This window comes from Lemur catta, chromosome 9, assembly GCF_020740605.2.
Source record: "Lemur catta isolate mLemCat1 chromosome 9, mLemCat1.pri, whole genome shotgun sequence".
Taxonomy (NCBI): domain Eukaryota; kingdom Metazoa; phylum Chordata; class Mammalia; order Primates; family Lemuridae; genus Lemur; species Lemur catta.
In genome coordinates this window covers 32455753-32482914 of record NC_059136.1, presented here as the reverse complement: position 1 = coordinate 32482914, position 27162 = coordinate 32455753, and the positions used below count along the sequence as shown (strand labels likewise).

General features: G+C 46.0%; 1 protein-coding gene across 1 annotated transcript in view; it reads right to left on the bottom strand.

The window, feature by feature from the left end:
• KCNQ3 (potassium voltage-gated channel subfamily Q member 3) overlaps positions 1 to 27162 on the bottom strand; it is a 294125-nt gene that overhangs the window by 7600 nt on the left and 259363 nt on the right. The window contains exons 7-11 of the mRNA XM_045560378.1: positions 25588 to 25683; positions 24166 to 24260; positions 17832 to 17858; positions 3305 to 3507; positions 2262 to 2364 (exon numbers count right to left, since the gene is read on the bottom strand). Of these exons, the coding sequence (XP_045416334.1) occupies positions 2262 to 2364; positions 3305 to 3507; positions 17832 to 17858; positions 24166 to 24260; positions 25588 to 25683 (524 nt within the window). The remainder of the gene's footprint in view (positions 1 to 2261; positions 2365 to 3304; positions 3508 to 17831; positions 17859 to 24165; positions 24261 to 25587; positions 25684 to 27162) is intronic.

Genomic DNA, 27162 nt, shown 5'->3' with positions numbered 1-27162 from the left:
GTGAGCTCCCAAAAAAGAAAAACTAGTTTCTGTTTCCTGAGTTTTCTCAGGTTCGTTGTTAAGTGGGGCATCCAGAACTGGTAGGTGAGGTCAAACCCTCAGCTCCATCCTTTATCGTTCCTTTCCTGGGAACCAGTAAAGTCACTCCTGATGGCTAACACCCCCAGAGACCCATGATGAAGTCAACTCCTACTGTGCACAGCCTCAATCAAAATCCGAATCACAGGTCGGTGTCAGGAGGCCACAGCCCATCCCAGACCCTTCCATCTCATGATTGCACAAGTCTTTTTTATTGTGCACTCAACGTTCATTTTGTTTGTCATAGCTCATGGTTCTAGCCTCTAAACACTCTCTTGGCAAATTGACTATACATCTAATTGATTTGCCCTCCTTCTCAACTTTGTGTTAGTTTAAAACCTTCCCTTTGTGTAGTTCCATCTAAGGCAAGTGTCAGCAGACCACAGTCCACAGGTCAAATCCGGCCCACTGCCTGTTTTTGAAAGTAAAGTTTCATTGGAACTCAGCCACACCCATTCATTTATGTACTGCGTTGGGGCTCAGAAAACAATATCCCTAAATGAAGGCCTGAGAAGCAAAAGTTTTTCTCGGACCTTCTCCTGCCCTCCTGACTCCCAGGTCCATTCGACCCCAGCGTAGTCATAGAAACTAGAATCCCTCTTCCCCAAGGCAGGTCATAGAAACCAGAACCCCTTTTCTTGAAAGCCAGCCATAAAACCTAAAAATACTACTCTAACTTTCCCTCTGCCTTTCAGTGTAAAAACTGGCCATAAAGAAAGTATGTGACCTACCTTGTTTGACTGTCAGTCATAAGACCCCCATTCCAGAGAGGGCCCTGCCCCACCCCCAGGAGGAAGGGATGCTGCTCAGAAAGGCCATGAAGAACCTAGACAGACAGGCTTGCTGGGTTTCCCTACGCAATCTACTAGCATTATCTCACACTCTTTTTGTCCAAGCGTATTTCTACATGGCTGTCTGTACTTTGTTGAATCTAAGCATAAAAATGGACGATTTCCCCCGCATGTTTGGATTCTCATTCTGAAGGCTTATGTGCATTGACATTAAATACATTTTTGTACCTTTTTCCAATTAATCTGCCTTTTGCACGTTGATTTTTCAGTGAACCTTCAGAGGGCCAAGGGGAACTCCCTCTCCTAAGTCCCTACAACTGTGACTGCTGCTTTTGCAGTACAGTGGCAGAGCTGAGTGCTTGCAACAAAGACCTGTGGACCACAAAACCTTAAATATTTACTATTTGACCCTTAATAGAAAAATTTTGCCAATGCCTGAATTAAGGCATCAAGAAAAATGATAAAAAGGAAAAGGCAGAAACCAGACCATGGAGTATCCCAGCAGAGAGAGTATCCCTCCAGATCAACACATTCATTAAGTGGTTTTCTTTGAATAACGTCATTCATCTCAAGACAGTTGTGTTGTCATCAACCGTATTTATGCTACATCGTACACAGTGGTACCATGAGAAACCAGGTCAGCTACATTGTACACAGTGGTACCACGAGAAACCAGGTCAAAGGCTTTGCTGAGGTCCACATATGATAACACTCTTGTACTTCCCTGATCTACTGGACTGGTAATCGTGCTGAAAATATCATTACCAGTTTTTGGAGAATTCAATGTAGTTTCTAAAATTCACTGCCAGCCTTGTAAGGGGATTACATGCCCATATTCTGATAAAGTTTCATTAAATAGCAAAGAAACTACTTTTATTTTCTTACAGAATCCCAAAGCAAAACAAAAGTAGCCAATGTGGATTATGATCTCTTCTGATATAGTCAAAGAATCTGTAATTTATTATCTTGTTAAGAATGCTCATTGAAAAGAACTATAGGGATGAAGATAGGCAGAAGTAAAACAATTTTGAGTAAGAAGGCTATCAAGGAAGAAAACCCCATGTCAGTACACCCCCACCCTGACACCCTTTAACATAAATGGTGGTTAAAGCAAGAGAAGAACATACCAGTTGGAAATACCACCAGGAGGGCTGTGGGGCATGTTTACAACAGGGCAGGCAAGAGCCACCCACAGTGACTTCTAATGTCAGCGTCATTCTTCTTGAGGCAGCATCCCCCATAGAGTACGGATGGCCTCTAGGGACCTGACTCAGGGTTATTGGAGGGGCTTCCTGCTCCCCTTCCCAAAGCCCAAGAGCACTTTGCAAGCTGCTCTTGTGGCAGTTGAGCTGGGGTTTGGGGGGACATGCGGTGGGGAGGAGGGGGCATTACCTGACGGCTCGGATGGCGGCCTTCAGGGTGGGAATCATGTCTTCAATGAGGAAGTCATTCCCGTAGCCCCTGTCTTCCGCCATGGGATCGCCTGTCCCGGCATCTAGGAGGGAGATGCACATATCAGGCCGGACACACCCTCGGAAAGGCTTGGGGACCTCACTGTTCAGTCAGCACCTTCTAAGCCTCTGGATTAGTCAGCCCCGAGCCTTTGCTCCCACTTTGTGAAACCATGCGGTATTCTCCAGCTGTGACAGCGTTCAGCCTTTCTGAGCAGCCCAATCTCTCACGCAGAAGTCTGAGTCAGAGGCGTGTGCGGCTCAGGACTGGTGGGGACGGGGGAGAGGCTAGAACCGAGGCAAAGTGAGTTCCACCATCCTAGAGTGGCCCCTGGGAGTGGGTAGGAGGCACATGCCTGCAGTTGGGATTCCTGCTCTGCCAGTTTCTATCCTGGTGACCCTGGGGAGGTCACTTTCTGAACTGTGCACACCTCAGAGGTCTTGGATAAGACTGAGTGGCTGGTGGGGCGCAGGGCCTGGCGGGGCTCGGACACTGAAGACACAGGCTTTCCTGCTTGTCTCTCTTTGTGTAAGTAAAAGAGGCACATGAGGCCATTTCTCCTACAGGCCCCACACGGTGATTTTCTGATACCTCTTCCCACCCCTGGGGGCGCTGAGGTCCTGTCTCCAGTTCACTTTGTGCCTGGACCCTCCCCATCCTTCAAGTTGACCTCTGTGACAATTCACTCATCATGGCCACCCCTGGAAACCATGGTGACATGCCCCGAGGCTCCCTGGACAGGATTTGTGCTGACAGTGGTGGGGACCCTGGCCCAGGAAACTCGCTAACTTGGGAGCCTCGTGCTCCACGGCTCCTGGGAATGTATCAGACTCCTCCAGCCCAAAGGACTTGGATGAGGGGAAGCAAGACGCTGGCTTGGGAGAGAGGGGAGAGTCATGGACTTGAGAGTTCTTCAGTGGAGACAGGAGAGGTGAGGGAGGGAGGAGAGGAGGAGACAGAGTGGGGGAGAGGAAAGGCGTTACCTTCAGAGCTCTGCCAGAAAGCGTAGGCTTTCATGCGGAAGGCGGTGCGGAAACGCTCTTTATTGTTTAAGCCAACAGGCTTTGGTTCTTTAGAAGGACTTTCTTCTATGGCATCTACATTCAGAGGGGTAAATAGCTTTCCTTTAGTATTGCTACCACGAGGATTAGAAAGGCGAACCCGATCCAAGAGACCCAGCTTTTGGCTACAAAATAAGCAAAAGTGAACAATTTTCCTCCTTCAGTGCAGGCTCTTACAATTCCCCGTCCCTCCATAAAGACTCACACATTCTCCTCCAAGGAAGCATGGGGACCATGCCCTCCTCTGCTGAAGAGTCTCATTAAGCAGTGGAATTGGGCAGGGTGTGGCTCAAGTCCTGTTAAGGGGGCTCAAAAACTTACTAGCTGTTCATATTATACCATTTAACATCTCTGAACTTCAGTTTCCTTGTATGCTTAAGTGAGGCTCATGTGAGACTCGGGATATGAAATGCCTGAATCATTGCAGTACTCTGCAGAGTCGTCCTTCCCCATGCCCGTACTCGGCACCTGTAACTTCCTGTCTTTCCTTCCTACCATCCACGGTGCCCAGCTAGTGATTTTACACAGACAAATCCTTAGCAAATGTTCCTTGAAGGCCGGGCGCGGTGGCTCATGCCTGTAATCCTAGTACTCTGGGAGGCCGAGGCGGGCGGATTGTTTGAGCTCAGGAGTTCGAGACCAGCCTGAGCAAGGGCGAGACCTCGTTTCTCCTAAAAATAGAAAGAAATTATATGGACAGCTAAAAATATATATAGAAAAATTAGCCGGGCATGGTTGTGCATGCCTGTAGTCCCAGCTACTCAGGAGGCTGAGGCAGAAGGATCGCTTGAGCCCAGGAGTTTGAGGTTGCTGTGAGCTAGGATGACGCCATGGCACTCTAGCCAGGGCAGCAGAGGGAGACTCTGTCTCAAAAAAAAAAAAAAAAAAAAATGTTCCTTGGACAGAATCAAACAACATAAATGACATAAAGCAGGAATCCTTAACCTGCTATGCACAGACAGACACCCACAGTTAGAATTTGGAGGTCTGTGAACTTGGACGGGAGAAAAATATATCTTTAATTTACTAACCTCTAACTAAAATGTAGCATCTTTTTCAATTATGAGCGTGCATAACAAAGCCCAGTAATATTCCCAGTGCCTGTGCCTTTCCACGGTAGAAATCACGGATAATTTTATATCTTATTATCGAAGGTACTCGATATGCTCATCACTGCTTCAAGATTGTGGCTGCGTTCAACCTGCCACTGTGTCTTGTCATTAAGCTCATCACAAACAAGCACATACATGACTACACCTCAGATTTTTAAATGTTTTGATAACTTTTTCAATATAATCAGTTTCTTTTGTAACTGTATATTCCTTTTTATTTACAGGTTCACTTATTATTGGGAGAAGGGGTCCATGGGCCTCACACTACTGCCAGAAGGGTTCCTGGAACAAAACCCAATTATTAACTCCAATATAAAGTTGCCCTGGTACAAAAAGCCAGTTGCACCTTGGCTTAAGCCCAGGTCCACCCTTCCCATCTGGCAGACCTAGGGCAAATCTCTGACCCTTCAAGCCTCAGTGCCTCATCTGTGAAACGGGGATACACATTCCCTGCTTCACCTGGTTGCTGTGACATGATGTTTGCCAAGGATGTGGCACAGGCTTGACACACAGCAGGTGCGCTCTAGATATTAATTTTGTCCCTCCATTTCTCAACCTCTGCCCCCTTGCCATAATGAGCATAAGGAATACAGTCCTTTTTGTATGGTACTTTCCAAAGAGAGCCACACCGCATGTTTTCACACATCAACGCAGCAGTTTCCTCTCCACTACCCCACACAGGGCTTGGCACACAACCGACACTTATGCCCTCGTATACTTGTGGAATAAATAAGAGCGTGAAAGAATATGGCTGGTTGAATCAGCTCCGCATGGGTTTGAGATAATGTATTTTTCGAAGAGTGTGTCTAGTTAGGACAGCCATGTGCTTCCACCAGAAGCTGCTGGTGTGTTTGCAGCTTGGTGCAGTGTGGGGGTCATGGGGTTGGCACTGCAGAGACAGGGCTTGGACACTCCTGCCAAGCAGTCAGCCTGTGCTCTCTGAACACCAGCCCCTCATCTGTTAAGGGGACCTAACAATATCTGCTTCATGGAGGTTTGGGGAGTATTACACATGATAATACATGTAACGTTTACAGCCTACGGTCTGGCATACAGAAGGCACTAAGAAATGTTTGAAATAACAAATGAGCAAATGATTGACTAAATGAATGCTTATATGAATGAGCAGAGAGCACTTATAAGTCCTGACTCCTTCCAGACCTGTTCTCTCTCACCCAGCACTGTTTTAGAAGTTCAGTTGAGGAACTCCATTAATACCCAGCTCAGGGTAGATTTAAAGAAACTAATATTCAGCCATCTCCATCTTCCCTGAATCAAAGTAAAAATGTTTGGAACTGCTTTCCTGACTGGTATCAGATGAAGGGCTAACAGGACAGACAGTACATCAGGGTCCATGGGCTAAAAGCAGTGGATGAAGCAGGAACTCAACTGAGCACACAGAGGCTTGCCTGCTCCATACTGTGTGGAGACTGCACATGTCCACGTCTGCCTGCCCCATTGCATTCGGTCATCCTAGCTGCGCGGGGACTCTGCCTGGTTGTATTTGAACCCAGCACATGCCTCTGCTCAGCACACCTGGATGTGCAGCATAGTGGCTAAGATTATGGGCTTTGGGGCAAAACCAGCCTGGGTGAAAACGTCCTGACGAAGCATGTGACTTAGGACATATCACTTATACCCTCTGGTCCCCAGCTTCCATAAGCCTCACTTCGCATGGGTGTTTAAGGGTTACATGAGGCAACGCATGCCAAGAGCTTGGCTGGCTGTCTGGGATGCAGGAAGCACTCAATAAATGCTGGCTGTCATCATTATCTCCGTAACTAATCCTCTTCCCACAGAAGCAGTAGGACCTGTGTGAAAAGGATGGATACAATTTCCTTGGCCACAAAAAAAGCTTTTGTTCTTTTTCTTACATGAACAGGATGAGTTTGGGGGATTTATATATTATTTTACAGTACTTCTAAATGCTAGTCTCAAAACATTCCACATTGTCATTGCAATCCACCTCCATAGGAGATAAGTATAATATGAGGAGCTTAATTCTGGATAAACTAAGCAAGACAAAATTAATAGCAGCTGCTTTGTCCTAACTTGAAATTTCAGTATAATTATTGAATATTAGAAAGACAGTGAGAAGACTCTCTTGGTTCTAACAGTGCTGGAATTTAGGATTTGCTTGTTTTGGCATTTAAATGCTTCCCTGCAACCTCTAACCATCTAAATTGCTTTTGCCATGTTCACTTAAAACCCCATTGGTCACAGATGACAGTTTAGACAGTGTTAGAAATCCGGGTGCATCGTCAGGCACAAGTCAGAAGCCTCGGCTCTGAATTATTCGCAGCCATTGCCCCTAAGAGGCTTATGGAATTCTTCCTCCAGCAAAGGGGATGATCAGCTTACTTCTTAATTGTGTCGCCTGAAATCCAAGACCCCAAAGGATAATTAAATGCAAGGCAAAGTTCACCCCTGAAACTCAAAACCCATTTCTGCCCTTCCCCGCATGGATTTCCAGTGCATAATTCAGGTCTTGTTCTAGGAGGGTACTGCAGATCTTGCAAGAAAAGCCTTCTTTGGAGCTGATATCAGATTTCCTTGGAAAGCCAGGGTTCCTGATTTGTTAAGTGCAGACGAACAATTCCAAACATGAACTGCAGAAAGTGCAGATAGATGGACTAGGGACCGGAAAGTAAAGTCAAGGTTATTCTGTCCTGGGCTCTTGCCTTGGGTCTCAGCACCCAGGGAACTCCAGCCAAATTCAGCTCTGTGCAGTTGCCTGACATTTAGCACTTTGCAGGTGCTGTGAACTCTACTTGGGAAAACCTTCATGGCTGCTTTCATCTGAATGACTCTTGTTTTTGTCCTAAACTTGGCCCAAGCATCAGCCCCAAGGCTCACTTACCAGCACATCTGGATGGTCAGTGCAGTGAGACCCCTCGGACATCCATTCACTGCGGCCCTAAAACACCTTAGGCTTTTCTCATCCGTGGTACTTGGCCACCGTAGTGAAATCTTTGACTCACTAGGGACTGTTCCACTAAATCAGTGGTTCTCCACTGAGGGTGATTTTGACCCCCTAAACCACCACACCTCGCTACAGAGGACATTTGGCGATGTCTGGAGACGCACTTTGTTGATACAACTACTGTTGATGCAGCAGAGGCGGCGAGCACTGCTGCCATCTAGTGGACAGAGGCCAGAGACACTGTTAAAAATCCTGCAACGCACAGGAATCCCCATGAGAATTATCTATCCCAAATATCAACAGTGCTGAGGTTGAAAAACTAAAAGGCAAGCTTTGGGGCCAGGAACTACCTTGTTCAAATTGTATATCCAGCATCTAGCCCAGTTCCTGGCATGTAATAGGCCTGAAAGTATTATTATGATGTTGAATGAAGGAAGGAATAAAATATTCAGTCTTCTGATTAATAAAATGCATCTAACCTCAGCTGAGACAGGGGGTGCTGTATTGTGAAAAGAGTATGGACTTTGGGATAAGAACACTCGGTTCAAATTTCTGCTCAGTAGTTAATATTCCAACTTGGGTAAATCATTAACTCTTTCTGATTTAATTTCTTCATCTGTAAAGTGAAGCTAATGTTATTGATTTATTCAACGATGTTTTCAATATCTTGTAAATGCAAGGCTCCTGGTAACTTACTGAGTATACAGTGGTGATTAAAACAGATGTAGTTTTCAGCCTCCAGTGAGCTTATGATAAAGTTGAGAAGACATAAAATAAGTAAACAGACACATTTATTGCTAGAAATCTGGCAAGGAAACAGAGCACAGTGATGAAGAAGAATGGGAGGTCTACTTAGAAAGAGTGGTCAGGGAAGTTGTCTTGAGTGGGTGGGAAGCCAATTACTGCAGTCCAGGAGTAAGATGAAGGTGGTCCAGATATAGAAGCTGAGACCTGAAGGGTGAGAAGAAGCTTGACTTCAAAGAAAAGGGACCAGAGTTCTCCAGGCAGAAGAAGCAAAGAGGCATGAGGACCGGGATTGTGGCCCCACATGGAGGGCTCGTGGCCAGAACATCCTAAGTGAGGGGCAGAGTGGCACCAGATGAGATCAGAGGCCAGATCAGTCAGGGATTTTGGAAATAAAAATAGGCTTTAGAAACAGAAATAGAAAATAGGAATTTCTATTTTATTCTCAGTATACATAAAGGCCACTAAAGATTTTTAAGAAGAGGGAAATATATCATGTTTGAAATAAAAAAATACATACCTGTTCATAGCAGTATTATTCACAATAGCCAAAAGGTGTAAGCAACCCGAGTGTTGTCCATCAATGAACAAATAAATAAACAAAATGGATAGACACACAACAGAACATCATTCAGTCTTTAAAAGGAAGTCCTGACACCTGCTTCAACATGGATGAACCTTGAGGACATTGCTCTAAGTGAAATAAACTAGTAATAAAAAGACAAATACTATATGATTCCATTTACATGAGGTATCTAGAGTAGTCAAAATCATAGAAACAGAAAGCAGAATGATGGATACCAGGGCCTGAGGGCAGGGAGAATGGGGAGTTATTGCTTAATGCGTAGGGAGTTTTAGGCTTCCAAAGTAAAAGATTCTGGAGGTTGGTTGTACAACAATGTATATTTACCAATTGCTATGGAACTGTGCATTTAAAAATGGTTAATATGGTAAAATTTTATGTTATGTGGACATGACCATAATTTAAAAATTGTTGGAGAATGGATTGGTGGGAAGCAAGAAGAAGAAAGAGAGACCAACGGGGAAGCCACCGACATTTTCCACGCGAGAGATGCTGGTGGTATGGACCAGGGCGATTGCAGTGGGAGAAAGGACACCAGAACTTTGACACATACTTTGTTGTAGAACACCAATATTCTTCCCTGATGGATTCTACATGGGCTGTGAGGAAAAGAGATGGATAAGGAACCACTTCTGGTTTCTGGCTGTACAAATAAATGGTGGTGGTGATGCCATTTTTTGAGTGTGGAAAAACTGTGGACAAACAGGTGTGGAAAAGAAATCCAAAGTTTAGCATGGGACATGTTACTTTCAGGGAGACTGAGAAGGATCCTGTCATGTAGGTAGCTGGAGACCGTGTCTGTCTTATTCATTCTTATATTCCCAGATTCTAGAATGGTTTCTGGTACACAGAAGGGTGTTAGTAAATATTCGCTGAATAAGTGGATGGATGGATGAGTGAATGATGGATGGATGAATGATGGATAGACGCAGTGTCCCTAGAACCAAAGGAAAGAGTATTTGAAGAAGTGGATAATCTGTTTTATGCCATTTGATGTGAAAGCTCAATGAGACGGCACAGAGTGACCAGCATAGAGCAGCTACAGGGGTTAAGGCTCTAATTATTTTTCCTTCCTGCCTTCATTCTTTCATCCTCCCATCTTTCCATGTGGAAAGGGTGAGGCCTTACACAAGATCTGCAGTCCCCTTTTGGGAGGCTCCTCTAGCACTGAGAAAGACAGAGAAGCGGACAGGTAATAAACACCTGCCACCTTTCACATGCCAAATTTGTGAGGCTTTGCTGCCTTAGTTTTCTCTCTAAGAAAAGGCTCTGAGTGAAAGTTGCTGTCTCTCTTTCTGTCTTGAAATATTTTATTCTTTAAAATATAATAGGATGTCTTAACTAGGATGAGATGACAAGGAACAAGAAGTGGCCAGCAGGGGCCTGGAACTTGACAGGCCTTCCTTAAATGGCATCAATGTTGAGGAGGATGACGGTAATTTCTTTCAGCTCTCACATTGTTCATGGTTGAGCTGGGAGAACCAAATAGCTCATATCCTTTGTGTGATGGTTAATTTTATGTGTCAGGTCGACTGGGCTATGGTATCTCCAGATAACTGGTAAACATTATTTCTGGTTGTATCTGTAAGGGTGATTCTGGAAGAGATTAACATTTGAATCAGTAGATTGAGTAAATAAGAACTGCTGTCACCAAGGTGGTTGAGCATCATTCACTACTTTGAAGTCCCAAATAGAACAAAATGGTGGAGGCAGGGTGCAGTCTCCCTCTCTGCTTGTGCTGGGACATCCATATACTCCTGCCTTGGACATGGGAGCTGCAGGACTTGTACCAGCAGCCTCCCTGGTTCTCAGGCTGCTGGACTTGGACTAAATGACACCACCAGCCTTCTAAGTTCTCTGGCTTACAGATGGCAGATCGTGGGACTTCTCAGCCTCCATACTTGTGTGAGCCAATTCCCATAATAAACATCCTTTTATATGTCTCTATATGTTCCACTGGTTCTGTTTCTCTGACGAACTCTAACAATATATGTCATTTCTATCTACAAAATAGATTCCACTGTAGAGAAATAAAGACTCATTGTTTATTTAGGTTTTCTGTGCGTTTTCCTTGGGACATCAGTGCGCTTCTTAACTGATGTAAAGAGTCGGCATTTCTAGGGATTTCTCGTATAGAAACAGGTGGCCTGGGAAAAGATCACAGACTCAGGCGCCCAAGGCTTTCTAACTGGAAGGGTGAAAGAATGAGGGCAAGAAGGAACAAAATTAGGGCCTTAATCCCTTTCTTAGCCCAGTGAAAATCTACTGAGCTCTTGATAGTTGGGCCACATGAAAGCCCCTCAGTGGATTGTCTCTTGATTTCTCGTTCCAGGTAGAACTTAGAGTTCCCTTCCTTTGTACCTGTTCCGCCTACCCCTGGGTCTGTAATATCTCCACACCAGCACCCCCCGACACACACTATATTGTTCTTTTTGGCAGACACAACCACTTCCTCCATCAGATGGTGAGGGCCTCCCCACTTAAGCTGTGAGTTACAGTTTCCTGGGCGTCTCCAGGGCTAACAAAAGCAGGGCTCAGTGTTTAGGTTAGGGAAGGCAGGGAGGAGAAAAGTATTGCAATGCCAGGATGCACACTTGGGTTGATCTGACTCCTAAGCTAGCTGTATACCATAATGAGTTGCATTTCTAGGGACCCCAGGCACAGAAAACCTAGAAATGTGGGTGTCAGTCAGAATACTAATATTTGTAATAATAAAAGCAGGCTCTTAAGTAATACTTACCATGGGCCAGGTTCTATTGTAAGCACCCAATCCTTGCCACAGCTATAGAAGGTAGGTACTCTTATTATAACCATCATACAGATAAGGAAACTGAGGCACAGGGAGGTTTGGTAATATGCTCAAAAATCATATAGCCAAAATTATTAAAAGTAGTCTGTAACTCCCAGTGTTTAATGTGGCAAAACAACATGGCTTCAATTCTGCTACTGTGGCCACAAACTCATAGCACTGCTAAAATAGAGATCACAAGACTGACAAAAGGGACTTTTTGTGGCAATAAGATACCAAATTATAAACAAGACCTAAGGCCATGCCAGGCAAGGGTTAAGTCACACACCTGTACACTTAAGGAATAAACTATGTTCTAATTGCCACAAGTTTTTTTTTTTTTTTTCTCTACTCTAGCAGGCAAACAAGCACTGGCATAAGCGATATTAAAACAATTGCAGCTCACTGACTGCCAGACACTAACTGCCCCCCTGTACCTGTTCCACAAGCCACAGCTACAGCTCTGATTGCACAAGAGACTGATTTCACTAACTTTCTCCTGGTAAGAGACCACCAATTGTGGACTGGTTCTGGCCAGTTTACAGCGGCTGAACGCTGAATGCCTTTGTGTCTCTGCTTTACCTTTTGACGTGTAGAGCCCAATTGTAATACATTTTCAGGTTTAGTCTCTACTCCAAAGTGAACGTGGGGCGTATGTAACATACATGTTTGTTTACTGTGCATGTGCCAGTCCCCTGTGTGAATATTCACAGCTGCTCCTAGAACCTATTGAATATGCATACTTGGCCAACCTGTTTAGAGTAAATTCCTGTCTCACCTTCCCCTCCCTCGAAGTGTCTGCCTCTGGTTTTGGCCAGAGTGTTGCTTCATAGCCTGAAGGTTGTAACACTTTATAAGAAATAAAGTTTTCCTCTCCAAATTCATAAATCTTGGGATTTTCCATTGACAGCACACAGGCCCTGAAGTGGCTTGGGAATCGCCGGGCCCAACCTCTGCCTTCCAGTGATAGGGGACATGGGTCCCCGTGGCAGGTCATTCCTAAGCGCCTTGCTATTCTGGGGAGGGAGAAGAACAGGTAAGGTGAGGGACAAGCAGGATTGTGACTGGACCACCCACGGCCTGGAAGGAACAGCATCACGGCTTTGAAATAACTCCGATGTGTGAACCTGGCTCTCCTTCATTTGGGCAGGTTTGCAAGTCAGCACGGCTGAGCTCGAGGGCCTGTTTGGTTTCCTCTGATCCGGTGAGTCTGAGAATCTATAAGCACGATTCCAGGGCATTGCAGCTGGTACTCCAAAGACACACTGATGTGACTGTGAAGAGCAATATATTTTTCTCTGATGGTCTCCTAAAAAAATTATTTTCTCCATATACCCAAATCTTGTGTATGAATAATACGCTAATTGATCAGCACTAATCTCTCATAAGCATTTGCTATATGCTGGGCTCTCTTCTAGGGATGACAGGTGTCATTCCAGCCAGCCTATGAGGTCAGTGCCATCATCACCCCCATGTCACAGATAAGGACATGGAGACACAGAGAGGTTGTGTGAGTTGCTAAGAACACACAGCTAGGAAGAAGGGGAGCTGGGCTTTGAAGTCTGATTGTCTAACTCTGGAGTCTGTTCTCAGCCCTTATGGCTATGACCACCTCCCAATTCCACTACCTGGTTACTGTGGGTCCCTGGTTAAAGAGGAGAAAGGACCATAGATCTGGAGGGAGCTGGGCGTACCTGGGTTCACGTCCCAGCCCCTGTGTCAGTTGCTTCACCTCACTAATCCTCAGTGTTCTCACTGGTGTAGGGGGATAATAAAATCTAAATATTTCATAAATATCCATCTTAAATCTTCTATCCTGGATCTACTGAGACAGCTTCCTACCATATGCAACCCATAATACTTGCCTTTGCAAATGTAGAGGGTAGAGTTGTGTCCCCTCAAAACACGTTCGATGCCTGACCTGATACCTGTAAATGAAACTTGCTTAGAAATAGGGTCTTTGCGTGTAATTAAGTTAACATGAGGGCATCCTGGATTAGCGTGGGCCAATGACTGTTGTCTGTATAAGAGAAAGGAGCGGGAGATTCGGGCACAGAGACACAGACACACTCAGAGGGCAGAAGGCCATGTGAAGATGGAGGCAGAGATTGGAGTGATGGGTCTGCAAGCTCAGGGAACCCTAAGGATTGCCAGTAACTACCAGAAGCTAGGAAGGGGCAAAGGGGATGCTCCCACGGAATGTTCAGAGGGAGTGTGGGTTGGCAACACCTTGATTTCAGACCTCTAGCCTCCAGGACTGCGAGAGAGTGCATTGCTGCTGTTTTAAGTCACTCGGTTTGTGATAATTTGTTATGGCTGCTGCAGGAAGCTAACACAGCAAACCATGAGGGCTTAGGGGATACATTTAGTGAAAAGTCCTGTTTTCAGGCTGATGGAACCAAGTCAAGGCGCTGTGACACATTCTCGTGTGCTGACGAATGATGTGCTCATAGGTAGAGAGCGGGCTACGTGACACCCAGGGAGGATCATCCTGTCCCATATTTTTTAAGCCATAAAAATGGAATTTCCACACTCTCAGAAGAATTGGGAAAACTCGCAATATGATTATTAGGAATTTGAAAATTTATACGTAGAATTTATGCCTATGACGAACAACTATTGTTTGTGTCTGCTTGATGTTTCGTCCTCATTCTTTGGGAAAACAGGAGCCTATTCTTTTCAGGAACTGATTTTCCCCATTTCTATCAAGTAATTCTAGTGGGGGCTTCTAATCATGGAACTTACATGTGCCCCCACCCACTCTAATGTGGAAACCCGACCCATGTGGTCAGCCTTTACCTTCCCAGGTGTAGAGATTGTCCAGGGTGTGAATGTGTGACCCAAACCGGGCTGATCAGAGTACTTCTCTGGGATTTTTTAAACTAGTGTTGGGTGAAAGACAGATGGACAGAAGAAAGAGGAAAAAACACGTGATCCCGAGTCTCTCAGCATCAACAGTTTCATTGGTATGGAGAAAGTCAGCTCATGGGGTGAAATCATCACAAAAGGAGAAGCAGAGGCGAGAGACAAAGAGAGGAAACCCAGAGGGTCCCATTTCTTGTTTTTCAGGGGTCCCCACCCGCTCTGATGGGTGGCTGTGTGACCCGTGTCTTTGCTCTTGGCCAAGAGTAGTTTAAGTTGTGTCTGTGACACTTGCAGAATAAAGAGTTTGTCCATCCATCCATCCATCCCTCTGTCCATCCATCCACTCTCTCAGTAAGTTCATATCTACCAAAAGCTGACCACATGCCAGGTGTGTTCCAGGCACTTTTTAAGGTGCTGGAGATGAAGCAGTGAATAAAACAGAGTCTAGCCTCTTGGAAACATTTGGTCTAATACATATAATATATTAAGGAATCACCACAGGAACAAGGGGATAGATACTGAGGGGTGTGGGTGGAGGGCCAGGGAAGGCCTCTCTCGGGAAGTGACACTAGGTAGAGTCCCAAATGAAGTGAAGGAGAAGGTATATGAAGATGTGAGGTAGGATTTCCAGGCCGAGGGAGAACAAGTGTTCAGATCATGCGTCTGTTGGATTAACGACCTCACTATTCATGGACAGCTAGGAGGGCACAACAGCTCAACTTCCTTGTAAGTGAAATGGAGGGACAATCCATCCTTTAATCAGGTCATTTATTTATTCACTTGGCAGATATTTATAGGGTACATCCTATATTTCAGACATGGTGGTAACCTTGTGGAGCTCACTGTCTAGAGAGACATTTTATGCTTCCTTTTCAGAATCTATGATTCTGAGGTTAATCAGAAGGAAGATAGCCAACTTCTATTGTGGGCTCACTAGGGGTTGAGCATAATAAAGTGTACACACACACACACACACACACACACACACACACACACACACACACATATACATACATGCTTTATTAGGGAAGTTCTGAGTCCTACCTGAGAGCACCGTGGGTGGGGCATCTAAACCAGGTGAGGAGGGAGGGGTGGTGTCAACTGCCTCCATTTTTATGAGAATCAAGATGACATATGTAAAGCACTCAGCATAAAATTATCAAAGCCAACCTCTCAGTCCTAGCAAGAATTCAGCTGGGCTTATGTTCCTCAAACAAGTCCACATAAATCAAAACAGTCAAGACAACCTTTATAAAGCAACAGCTTTATAACTAACTATGGGCTTGAGCTCTTTCCAATAAGTTGACTAAAAAGTTATTTTTCTTATCCCCCAAATAGCCCCAGGATCTGTTAAGTCACTGAGAATATAATTCTTTCCTCAGCTGACAAGTAAACAAATGTGTGGATACTTATGCTAGAGGCAGGCACTAAGATGAACTGACTCTATTGAGAAACACTAATAAAGTCAGATTGGAACACCGGTTAGCTGTCAGCTGGTTGCAGAAGGTGGAAGATGTGTGTCAGTAAGTATTAATCTAACGCATACGCACACTGCGGACCGTCGTGTAGTCACCGTGCTCCCTGCCTTCCTGGGTAAAGGAATTGAATTCTCTGTGGACAATTCTCCCACCCTACCTCCAGATCTCATTCTTACCTAGAGATTGGGCAACTATAATCGCACCTGGCATCTCCGCTGCTAACCCGTCAGCCAAACCTGACTGCTGCTCCAATCATGGATGAAGAAGATTGAGCAGCTTACATAACTGACCTTGCTCTTCTCCTTTGAGGAAGAAGAGCCACCAAATACCCAGCAACTCTGACCCTGAGAAATCATGAAATAGATTTTCCTACTGCACCCGTGGCAGAGTGGAGGTTCTTGAAAAGGGCATGAGGGAGTTGATGATGGGATTTCAGAGAGCCCCTTTTCCATAACTGCAGAGGCATCCCCAGGGAAGCCTCAAAATGCATCTATCTAGGCCCTAATTGCACCAGCAGCACTGAATTCAATGCACAGTGATACATTCCAGTTTGGCTGAATTCTGTTCATGTCTATACAGAAAAGGTTCTAAAGGTAGATATAATAATTCACTTGCGGTATCAACATCTGCATGATTTAAAATCCCGCTAGTCATGAGAGAAGGAGAGTGAAGAACACCCCCTGGGAGTCCTGAAACCTGGACGCCATGACCCTGGTGCTCATGGGCTGTGGGACTTGGGGTGAGCCGATCCTCTCAGGGGGTCTCAGCTTTATAGAAATATCTGGAAGAGTTCTCTGTGGTGTCTTCCCACTCTGCCTTAGGAGCCACAAGTGCTGAAGGTCCTCTAGCAACTGTCCTGACGTTGTCATTGTCAATTACCCAGCCTTCCTTTCCAATCTCCCCAAACACCCCTACGGTCCAAACCGGGTCTGGGTGAGAAACAAGCAGCTGTTTGAAAACACACACAAAGCTCCTTCCACGTGAGATTACGTGTGGATGGGGCTCCACATGCTCATCTAGGAAGACTTGACTCAGCTTTCCAAAGGCCACTGTTCTCAAGGGGTTCCCCTACAAGGTAGTTCAGGGTCCTGTCACCTCCTCTGCCCAAATTCTGTCAGCTCTGGAAGGAGAGCAGTTGGACGAGGAGTCCAGGAGATCAGTTGTGAGTCCTCACATGTGGTTTTTCAGGAATAATAGTTTAAACATATATAGTTTATATATATACACACAATATATATATTTATGTTTATAAATATATAAGTAGTTTGATATTTGCAAGAGATGGTTTTTCTTTATAGTCTAGAACACACTCACTGGTCCCCCCAACATTGTGACACTGAGAGCGAGAGAAGCGAGGGTCAGAGGAACGATCATAACCCCCCAGCAGTGTCTCCTGTCTCTGCAGGGCCCTGCAGTAAATGTGGTTTACCGGGAAACCTCCACAGTTGTAGGAATCATGAACTACAGTCTCATTTACTTTCTGAAGTACCATCCGTGAGCCCGAGAAGCAAATGAAGCAGTATGTCATGGAAATAACACAGTCGTAATATTCATACCTGACTCTGACTTTTGGTCTTGCCACTCAGTCGCTGTGTGACCCAGGGGGAATGACTCAACCTCTCTGAGCCCCAATCTCCGCATCCACAAATGAGCATATCAGGGCCTGTCTTACACTGTGGTTGTGAAGACCAAATGAGATGCCACATGCGGAACTCCTGGCACAGAATCCAGCCCACCGGAGACACTAATAAGCGTCTGCGGCTGTGATTCCTATTAAGGCGTCCTTGAGTAAATCGACATGAAAGTGGCAGAGGAATGCAGCAGTCAGAACAGCAGTGAGCCCCAAGGACTCTATCTTGGGACTAGCACAGCCACCAGGGGCCGTACGCCATACAGAACCGGACCCCCGTCCCAGCACAGTGGTGGGAAGAAGGGGACTCATAATCGGAAACTTACCTGGCTGCTCCCTCCAGCTGTTCTTTCCTGTAAGAAGAGGGAGAAAGAAAAAAATAAAGCATAAGTTACACGGAACAGCTGCATCATTCCCCAGGGTCTGCGCCAACGCTTCCCTCTGAGGATGGCGGAGTGGAGCAGACCTCTGGGACTCGGTGCGGGTGGAGGGCAACAGCCAAGGCGGTGGGTTTCCCCAGCCGGACCCCGGCCCCACCGCTGCCGCTGGCTCTGCCCGCCTGAGGTTCCTCCCGGCCACACGCTCATCATTCATCCGTCCAGAAAATGTCCGCTGAGCACCGACTCTGCCCCAGCCCCCCGCGCTGGGCTCAGCGGGTTTGTTCAGTGCTGGGGACAGATCAGGAAGCCAGGAATGTGATAATAATGTAGCAGCCACACACCCCGTAACTGTCACCAGCACCGTCACCATAGTCGACACTGTCATCACTGCTAACCTGGACTGAGCAATAATTATCACTCAAATACTACTGTAAGTGCTTTTTATGGATTAACTCATTTAATCCTCAGAACAACCCTATGAGGTAATAAGTGCTATTATCATCGCATTTTCCTGAAGAGAAAATTGAGGCACAGAGAAATTAAATAAATTGCTCAAGGGCTTACAGGAAACAGCAGGTAGGATCCAAACCCAGGGGACCTGGCTCCAGAGCCCCCACTACCAGCCACGAGGTGCTGCTGCTGTGCTGTGCACACACCCAGGACTCTGAGCCCAGGCTGCGCCCCTGCCTAGAGCTCCCTTCCTCTTGTCACTAAAACAGCCTTACTTATCTGTTACGTTCCACCTGGAGGGGCCTCTCCTTGGCGTTCCTATGCAGCTGCCTGGGATCTAGACTGAGCCAATCCCTGCACATGTGGGATCAGTCTCTGCCATCATCACTGGGGTCACACTGTTCTAGAATCAGTGTAGTCCGCGAGCCGCTTGAGGGCAGAGCCTCTGAGCACCCTACACCCCAGCACATGGGGAGGGCTCGCTAAATGTTGAAAGAATAGCCCATCCAGGGAGTCCAGGAGCCGTGGGGAGAGAATAAGAGAATCACGGCACAGAAGCAAAAGGGCCACTGGAGAGTGGAGAATCTCGCATCCAGGGCCAGCTCAGCATCTAGTTCCAGTGTGGCCTTGGGCTGATCACACATCCTCCGGGCCGTTGCCCCTCCTGGACTGTAGAGGGTGGGTTGGCTGGCCGCAAAGCATGTGCACAGAGAAAGCTGTGACCTTCTGGGATTCTCTGGGTCTCTGAACCCAGAAGAAGTAGGGTGGGCAAAAAGAGGTGACAGAAAAGCTGACTGGGCAACTGAAGGCAAGACGGGAGGAGAAGTCACCGCGGAGAGAAGGGTTAGAGAGTTAGACACAGCCGGGGCTTCTGTCCTGTGCCGGTGGATGAAGGGCCTGCGCTCCTGATGACAGCACAACCCCCACTGTGCCCTCTCCTCCACCCCTCCCCACTGCACTCAGCCTTCTCCACCAGACCCTCCCCACGAAGGAAAAACCCTGGCCCACGTCCCACCCCAGCTGTTACCTGCGCTCCCCACATGCTCATTTCCTCATCACTCTTCAGTCCATGTTGTCTGGCTTCTACACCCCCTGCTTCCCTGACAGCGCTCTAGCCCAGGGCCTGGCAAATTCCAAGTGACAACATCCAGTGGGTACTTCCCTGTCCTGTCTCCACCGTCCTTTGACAGGATCAGCACAGTGGGCCTGTGTGGTTCACTGTCAGATGCCAAACACAGTGCCCAGCACATAAGGGATACTCAGTAAACATTTGCTATTCATGGAATAAATGAATAGAAACATGGCAGCCAGGGTGTTCTAGCCCCGTGGCTGCTAATGGTAGTTTCCCAGGATGGTAATTTGGGAGCTTAGTGTCCTGCCTTCCCTCTTCATCTCCTCTATGCTACAGCATCGATACTTCCTTCCAGCACAGACTGAACACCTGCTGTGGGCCAGGTACAAGACAACTACCTTCCACATTTTCTTCAATTTAACCATCATGACAACAATCTTCAGAAGTGGGTATTATTATCCAAATAACTCTTGTCTCATTTTACTTTTATCCAATTTTCTCCCTAAATCATGTTTTCTTCCCAGAGATACAATGGGAAAAACATGGGCCTTGGCATAAGACTTGGCATAAGACTCCAATCTTTGTTCCATCATTTATTAGCTGAGTGATATTAGGCAAGCTAATTAATCACACTGATGCTCTGATTATGTAGTTATGACAAATGGAGTTACCCTCTACTCACCTTCCAAGACATCCTAAAGTCTTGGAGTAAGTCCTTAAGTAAGAGCATAAGTGAAAGCAGATCCAGTGCTATTTGGCCATAGGAAATGACTACTGCATAGAGTGCCCCCTGTCTCCACTGCTAAGCACTGCAATAATTTTGACCCTGGTCATAAAAGGAACAAGTCCTGGTTGCACAATGAACTAACTATTCTTGGTCAAGTAGCCTCTACTTCCTAGACCTAAGTCTCCTTATCTCTATTTCAGTTCTAATATCAACCAATTCCAGAGCTGTGCTGTCCAATACGCTAGTAACTAGTCACATAGGGCTATTTAAATTAAAATTAAAAACTTAGTTCCTCAGCTGCATCAGTAACAGTCAAGTGTTCTATAGCCACACGTGGCCAGCAGCTACCATACTGGACATTGCAGCTGTAGAATATGTTAAGTCAGGTGTAATTCCACCAGCACTTTTAGGGAACCTAACACTGTATATGCTTTTCTGTTGATGGAAAGCGATGTCTGGTTTTAAACATCTGCTCTCATCCCTGCTTGCATATAAGAATGTGTAATCTACCATACCCCCAACTCCAGCATCTTTCCATACCTTCTCAGACTCCTACCACCTACGTATGTTTAGTCTATGCAGTGTCCACTGCCAGCAGGTCAGAAGACCTCGGTTTGGTCTTAGATATCCCCAACTTGTTTGTGTGACCTTGAGCAGGTTCCTGAACTTCTGGAGGTTGGGTCCCAGTTTCTTCTCATACAAAATTGAGTTTGGACTTAAAACTCTCTGAGGTTCTTTGCAATTCAAAAACAGTGAGTTTATACTTGTAAGTAGTAATAAAAGAAAAACAAAAATAGAACACCATCATCCATCACTGCTAGCCCCAAACACACAGATATGTTCATATTAGCAAAGGACTACACTGAGCTGGAAATTCTGACATGGCATGACTGTTGCAAATGGGCTACACAAACGCATCTTCCAAAACCTTTGACAGGAATGTAAAATGATGCAACCACTATGGAAATGGTCTGGCTGTTCCTCAAAGAGCTAAACATAGACTTGCCAATTTAACTCCGAGGCATATACCCAAGACAGTTGAAAACATACATCCACAAAATACCGTGTACCTGAATGTTCATAGTAACACCATTCACAGTAGCCAAGAAGTGGAAAAAACCCAAATGTTCATCAACTGATGAATGGATTTAAAAATGTGGTACATATAATGGGATATTATTTGGTTATAAAAAAGAATTAAGAGCTCTGGTACATACTACAACAAGGATGAAACTTGAAAACATTATGCAAAGTGAAAGAAACCATACATAAAAGGCAACACATTATATGATTTTGATATTGTATTATACATTTCAGAATAGGCAGACTAGAGACAAAGTAGATTGGTGGTTGCAGGAGCTGGAGGAAAGAGGGAACCAAGAATAACTGCTAACGGGTACAGGGTTTCTTTCTGGGGTAATGAAATTGTTCTGGAATAAACTAGTGGTGGTCAGTGGCCTATTTTGTGAATATATTCAAAACCACTGAATTATCTACCTTATAAGGGTACTTTTTATGGTATGTGAAATCATCTTATGGGTTGTGAGACTTATCTCAATAAAGTTGTTATTTAAAAAAAATCAAAAAAGACAAAAAAAATAAAATCTTTAGAAGGCAGGTGAGACACACCAGTACTTTGTCAGCTACTTCTCTGCCATTAACATATGGAGTGGGTTGAATTCAGGGACTTTCTTTTCCCAAGGGGCTGCCTGCTTCAGAATGGTTGCTAAGTTAATTTCTCCAGTGACTTTATACTTTTGTCCTTGAAAAAAAGAAAGAATGAAATGTTCTCTCTTCATATAAAAACCATTCCCACATCACAGCCGCTGTCTGCAGCACAGTGTATTCCTACAAGTCCCTGACAGCGAGGACAATGCCTTTCATAATAAATCAACCCAAAAGAGTGGGTCCATTGCCAAGACCTTGAGACGCATAGCACACATCTTGGTTCTGTGACCAATGTGTTCTTGTTTTTGAGTTCAAGGTCACTCTGTTCTCTCAAGAGGAGGTCATCTGCCCATTCTAAGACACCCTGCTGCATGATATCAAAAAAACTCAACAATTACAACAATAATAGAATTTTAGAATCAAAAGGAAACACATAGGTCATCTTCAGAGAATGTAAATCTAATTACAAGTAAGAAGACACAACGAATAAACCCAAAACTTATCACTCATTTATTGAAGATGTTTTTCCCTCTTATTCTCTAACCCTTTCACAGTCTCAGTCCCTTTGCCTGCTCTCTCTCAGGTCCTCCTTCTGGTCGCCCTTCTTACTGCCTTTGCCTTCGTCAGGCTCTCATTTCCTCTTACTCCGAACCCCATGATCATTTGCTAGCCAACTCCTGTCCCGACTCTTCGAGCCCATCCAATCCACCCTCCACACTCCCTCCCGTCATCTTCCTGTAGCACAGTCTGATCATGTCATTCTCTGGCTCACATGGCTTCTCCTTGCCTTCAGGATCAAAGTCAGATTCCTTCACAAGTCACGCATGACCCTCCACGGTCTGCCCTGGTCTCAGCACATACAAGGGGTTCAAAACCCTTGGTAGACTCAATGCCCCGAATATTAATAGAAAGTGGCACCACCACTAGAACCTCTTGAGGAATGAAAGCATAATGGGAAGTGAGTGGGGGACATGGGCAGAGCCCTGAAGGTCATGGTCAGGCTTTGGACTTTCTTCTCTTTGTTGTGGTCAACCACTGGAAGGTTTTGTGCAGGAAAATGAGTCAGTAGAACCCAAATCTCCTATATTTCCTTAAATCTTTACCATAATCTGGTGATAGGGGTAGAAAGATAAGTTGAGGCAGAGTTCAGAGACTGGTCGCAGGTCCCATAGTGAGTGTGTGGGGCCATGGGTAAGCCTCCCACCCAGTCCTGGGGTATACTATGGCCACTGAACCTGCAGACATATGACAGAAACCCATTTTGGAGTAGGTCCCAGCCCCGTATGAGGCTGTCTGCCTACTCTTGCTTCCAAGTCAATAGCTCTAGGAGTCTAGCATCCTACCCACAACCTTAACAATCTGAGCTCAGGACCAATGTATCTAAAACCTGGAAAGGAGCAGACTATTTAAAAGCCCATGTAGTGAAAAGATCACGGGCTTTGGAGGCCTCCAGATGTGGTTGACATTGGTCAAAATGTCCAAAGTTTCTGAGCCTGGCTGAGCAGGAATACACACCATTCAGCCTGTCTGCCAGTGTGGACCGTGGCCCAGTGCACCACACTTGCCCCAGGACTCCTGTTCAAGATGCTTTTACCACCACACCTCCATCAGGATTGCTGACGGCGGTGCCAGATCTGCATCTTCTCAATTACCCCGTTGAATCTAACACGCCTTAACATTTGAGAACTTCTGACTTATCTCATAGGGTACCTGTGAGGATTAAATGAAATATGAACTTGGATCCCTGGAACATATTGGACATCCAATACATATTCATTTCTCTCTCCCTTTCCCCACTTCTTGGCCATGGAAAGAGGTTCTTGTTTTTGTCTGAGGCCTTGAATTCCATCTCCCACCTCGGGGAACACAAAAAAGCATCTCTGGACAGCCATAGGACCCTCCTGCTGTCCTCTTCCACCTTCCCTTTTCCGAAGTACAGAGTGGTCTGTGGGTGCAGGCCATGCCGGGGGGAATAGCACCCAGGGTTGCTAGGGTGGCCTGTTGTGCAGGCTCCCCGCTTCCTCAGCCCACCGATCCTGCTCACACGTTGATGAGACCTTTCCTTGTCAGCCACTCCATGCAGGCTAGCTGGTGACCCCTGGCTGCATACTGGAATCATCTGGGGAGCTTCAAAAAATACTGATGCCCAGGCCTCCACCCTGGAAATTCTGATTCAATCAACCTGACATGTGGCCTGGCACTGGGATTTTTTGAGCTCCCAGGTAATTCTAAAGTGTAGCCCATGTTGGGAACCACTGGCCTGAAGGGTGTCCTCCAGGAAACTGTGAGGCCACAGACACAAACACAGCCCACGGGAAGGACAGTCAGTCATGCCCTGAGCATCCAGGTGAGTCTCCACTTGCCTGAAGAACGGAAAAGAGACGACGGATTCATAAAACCTCCAAGTTGCCACCAGGTCCATCCTGTTGGGGTTGGTGGCATAATACCTCCAGGCAGCCTGTGGAGAAAAAAGAGGGGCAGAAACAACCTGGGATCACCTGAAACTTTCAGAAGCCCACAACATTAAAACAATTTCTAAGCCCTTGACTCCTAAGAATTTGTGCATTGAGCCAACATTCAGAGAAGCCAAGATTCTTGGCTTTTTGTAGTTTCTTTGGGAAGAAAAACTTTGATCTTGGAGGTCTAATTGGTGCTGTGGTGGAAAGGGACGTGGAGAGATGGATTGGAGTGGAGTGGGTATAAAATCCCTGAAAGAAACAGGGACTACTCTTTCCAGAAGGTTCCTTGGGACTTCACAGTCAGATAGGAAAACAGTCTTTTGTACCACTTCTGGGTGCAAGAGAGAGCCTGAGAGATGAGGTTTTGATACTAATATCCTGGAATCTCTCGGATGCTCTGATAGTTTGGGGTTAGCGTGGATATGAGGGGCAGATTCTTGGATATTGGGACCGACCTAGAAACTACAACATGTAGGATGATATCATGTAGCATCCTGTGTCAGATACACAAACCCACAGAGACAATCACTACAACTGGACTCAAGCTCACCAGTGGGTGAGCACTCAGGTGGCTGTAGTTAGGACACTCTACTTTCCTACTCACTGTGCTCCCATGTTCCCAACAGCCCATAAAAGCATGAAGCAGGAGCTCCCTCTGAAGTAGAAGACAAAACACGTATGCCTCTCTCACCACCTCTCACTACTCTCCCCAGCCCCCAGCCCATGCAGGGTGAGGGATGAGGATGGAGAGCTGGCAGGTGTCCAGCATCTGCTTGTTCATGGTGTCTACTGGGCAGGTGAACAGTGACTCGGCTCAGTGTTTCACACGTGTAAGCCATCTCTTTCTCCGTTGGCTTGGGGCTCTGTGTCCTTGGCAGACATGAAGGAGCCAGCTCTCCTTGTAGCTGACCGGCTAAGCACCCAGACTTTAGGCTGAGCCTTCCCTGTAGGTCCCTAGGTCAAGCCTGGGATGGGAAGTAGAAGGAAAAGGAAGCCAAGTACAGCTCCAGGTCCAAGCTAAATTCTCTTCTCCAACATTAGCAGTAACAAAGCTGATAGGTTGACCCCTGAGTCTTGTGTCTATTTCTTTCTTGGCTTAGAACTTGAATGAGACAGTGATAGGAGTGTCACCTTCAGGGCACAGAGAGACACGTCACATTGTACCCATGGAAACTCCCATAGCCATCCACAAGCAAGCATGTGCAAGCAGGCCTGCTCCTGCCTGGGTGTGCACACACGGGTACACACACACACACACACACACACACACACACACACACACTACAGATCTTATTCCCATTCTAGTTCATTCTCAGGCAGACAGACCTGAATGAGCTCAGCAGCTGGCTTCCTCCTTTTCTCAAAGTGCTTCTGACGGTGTTGCTCCTGCACCTTAAGTGCCAGCCCCGACCCCAGGATGCCCTGGAGGGAGATGCAGGCAGGCAGTCAGTCCCCACCTGGACTCTCCCAGTGCTCAGCTTTGCTGCTGGGGTAGCAGATGTTGCAGGGCTCAAGGGCATTCCAAGGCCCTGCAGTGACAGCATTGCACAGAAAGGGAAGGGGGAAAGACCCTTTCCTTCTCTCGAAAACAGTGCAGAGCTTGGTTAAGTAGGACAAGCCTTGAAGTCAGGAAGGCCTGGGTTCCAATGCTGACTCTGCCACTTCCCAGCTGTGAGCCCCTGGGCAAGCCTGTTAGCTTTGCTGCAATCTCAGTTTCTTCCACAGGGAGGTAGGAGGATAGTACTTACCCTAGATTTTGTTAAGAAAAAGGTGAGATAATATACAGGAACTGCCTGGTCAAGTATATGGCACAGAATAGATGTCCAGTAAATGTTAATTGAACTTTAAAATATTTCAGCTGCTTGAACTGTCACTCAAGACTTTTACTATGGCCGGCATTTCCCAAAACTACAATCTGTTTTGATTGCCAGGTCAGACTTGTGTGTGGATTAAGTGGATAGAAGCACAAATTTTTCAAGCTGAAAAGAACTTGGAGATGGTGCAGCACCCTCATGCCCCCCGCCTGTTTCACTGTTGCAAAAAACTAAGGTTCAGGAAGGTCATATGCCCAATGTCAAATAGCTTGGGAAAAAACAGAAAAGGCAAGGTGGCACTGCCATCGGAGAAAAAGTCTCACCAACCAAACAACAGAAGATGAAGGGGGTGGCAGAGGGGCTATTATTTAAGAAATAAGTATTATTTCAAGCTTCATCATTAAGAGCAGGGCTTTAGAACCAGTGGACTTGGGGTTCCTGGCTCTACAACCCAATAGCCTTGTGACTGTGGGAAATTTATTAACCTAAGGTTTGGTTTTCTCATCTGAAAAATGGAGGTAAAAATACAACACCAATTCATAATGTTGTCATGAAGATTAAATTAGATGATGCAGGTAAAGCATTTGGCATGATGTGGGCATGCAGTAAGTTCCATAAATGCAACCTATTTTTATTGTTATTATTATATTTCTGGACACTGGGCTTTGGGGAAGGTATTCTATCATATGTCAAGACATGCTTGAGGGAAATGTGTTTTTTACATAAATTACAGGACAAGGGAAGGAAGCTCACACCTATGAAGGACCTGCCCTGTGCAAGGCGCTGGGGATGTGTGAATGAAAAAGAGAATCCCAGCTCACGGTCCTCAGGGGAGGCAGATATGGGAATGCACAATCCCAGCACAGGCAGAAATGCCTTTACAGAGCTATGCCCAGAGGAGGGAACAACTCACTCAAGGTAAAGAAGGCAGCATTGAAACTGGGCCTTGGAGGAGGAGCTGACGTTGGAGGGGTTACTCCTGGCAAAGGAAAGCAGCGCAGGCCGTCGCGGGGAGGCAGGGCCACCTCGCTTAAGGAAACGGCTAGTGAGTGGGTAGGCCTTGGGATTTAGGGTGTGAGAGGAGAGA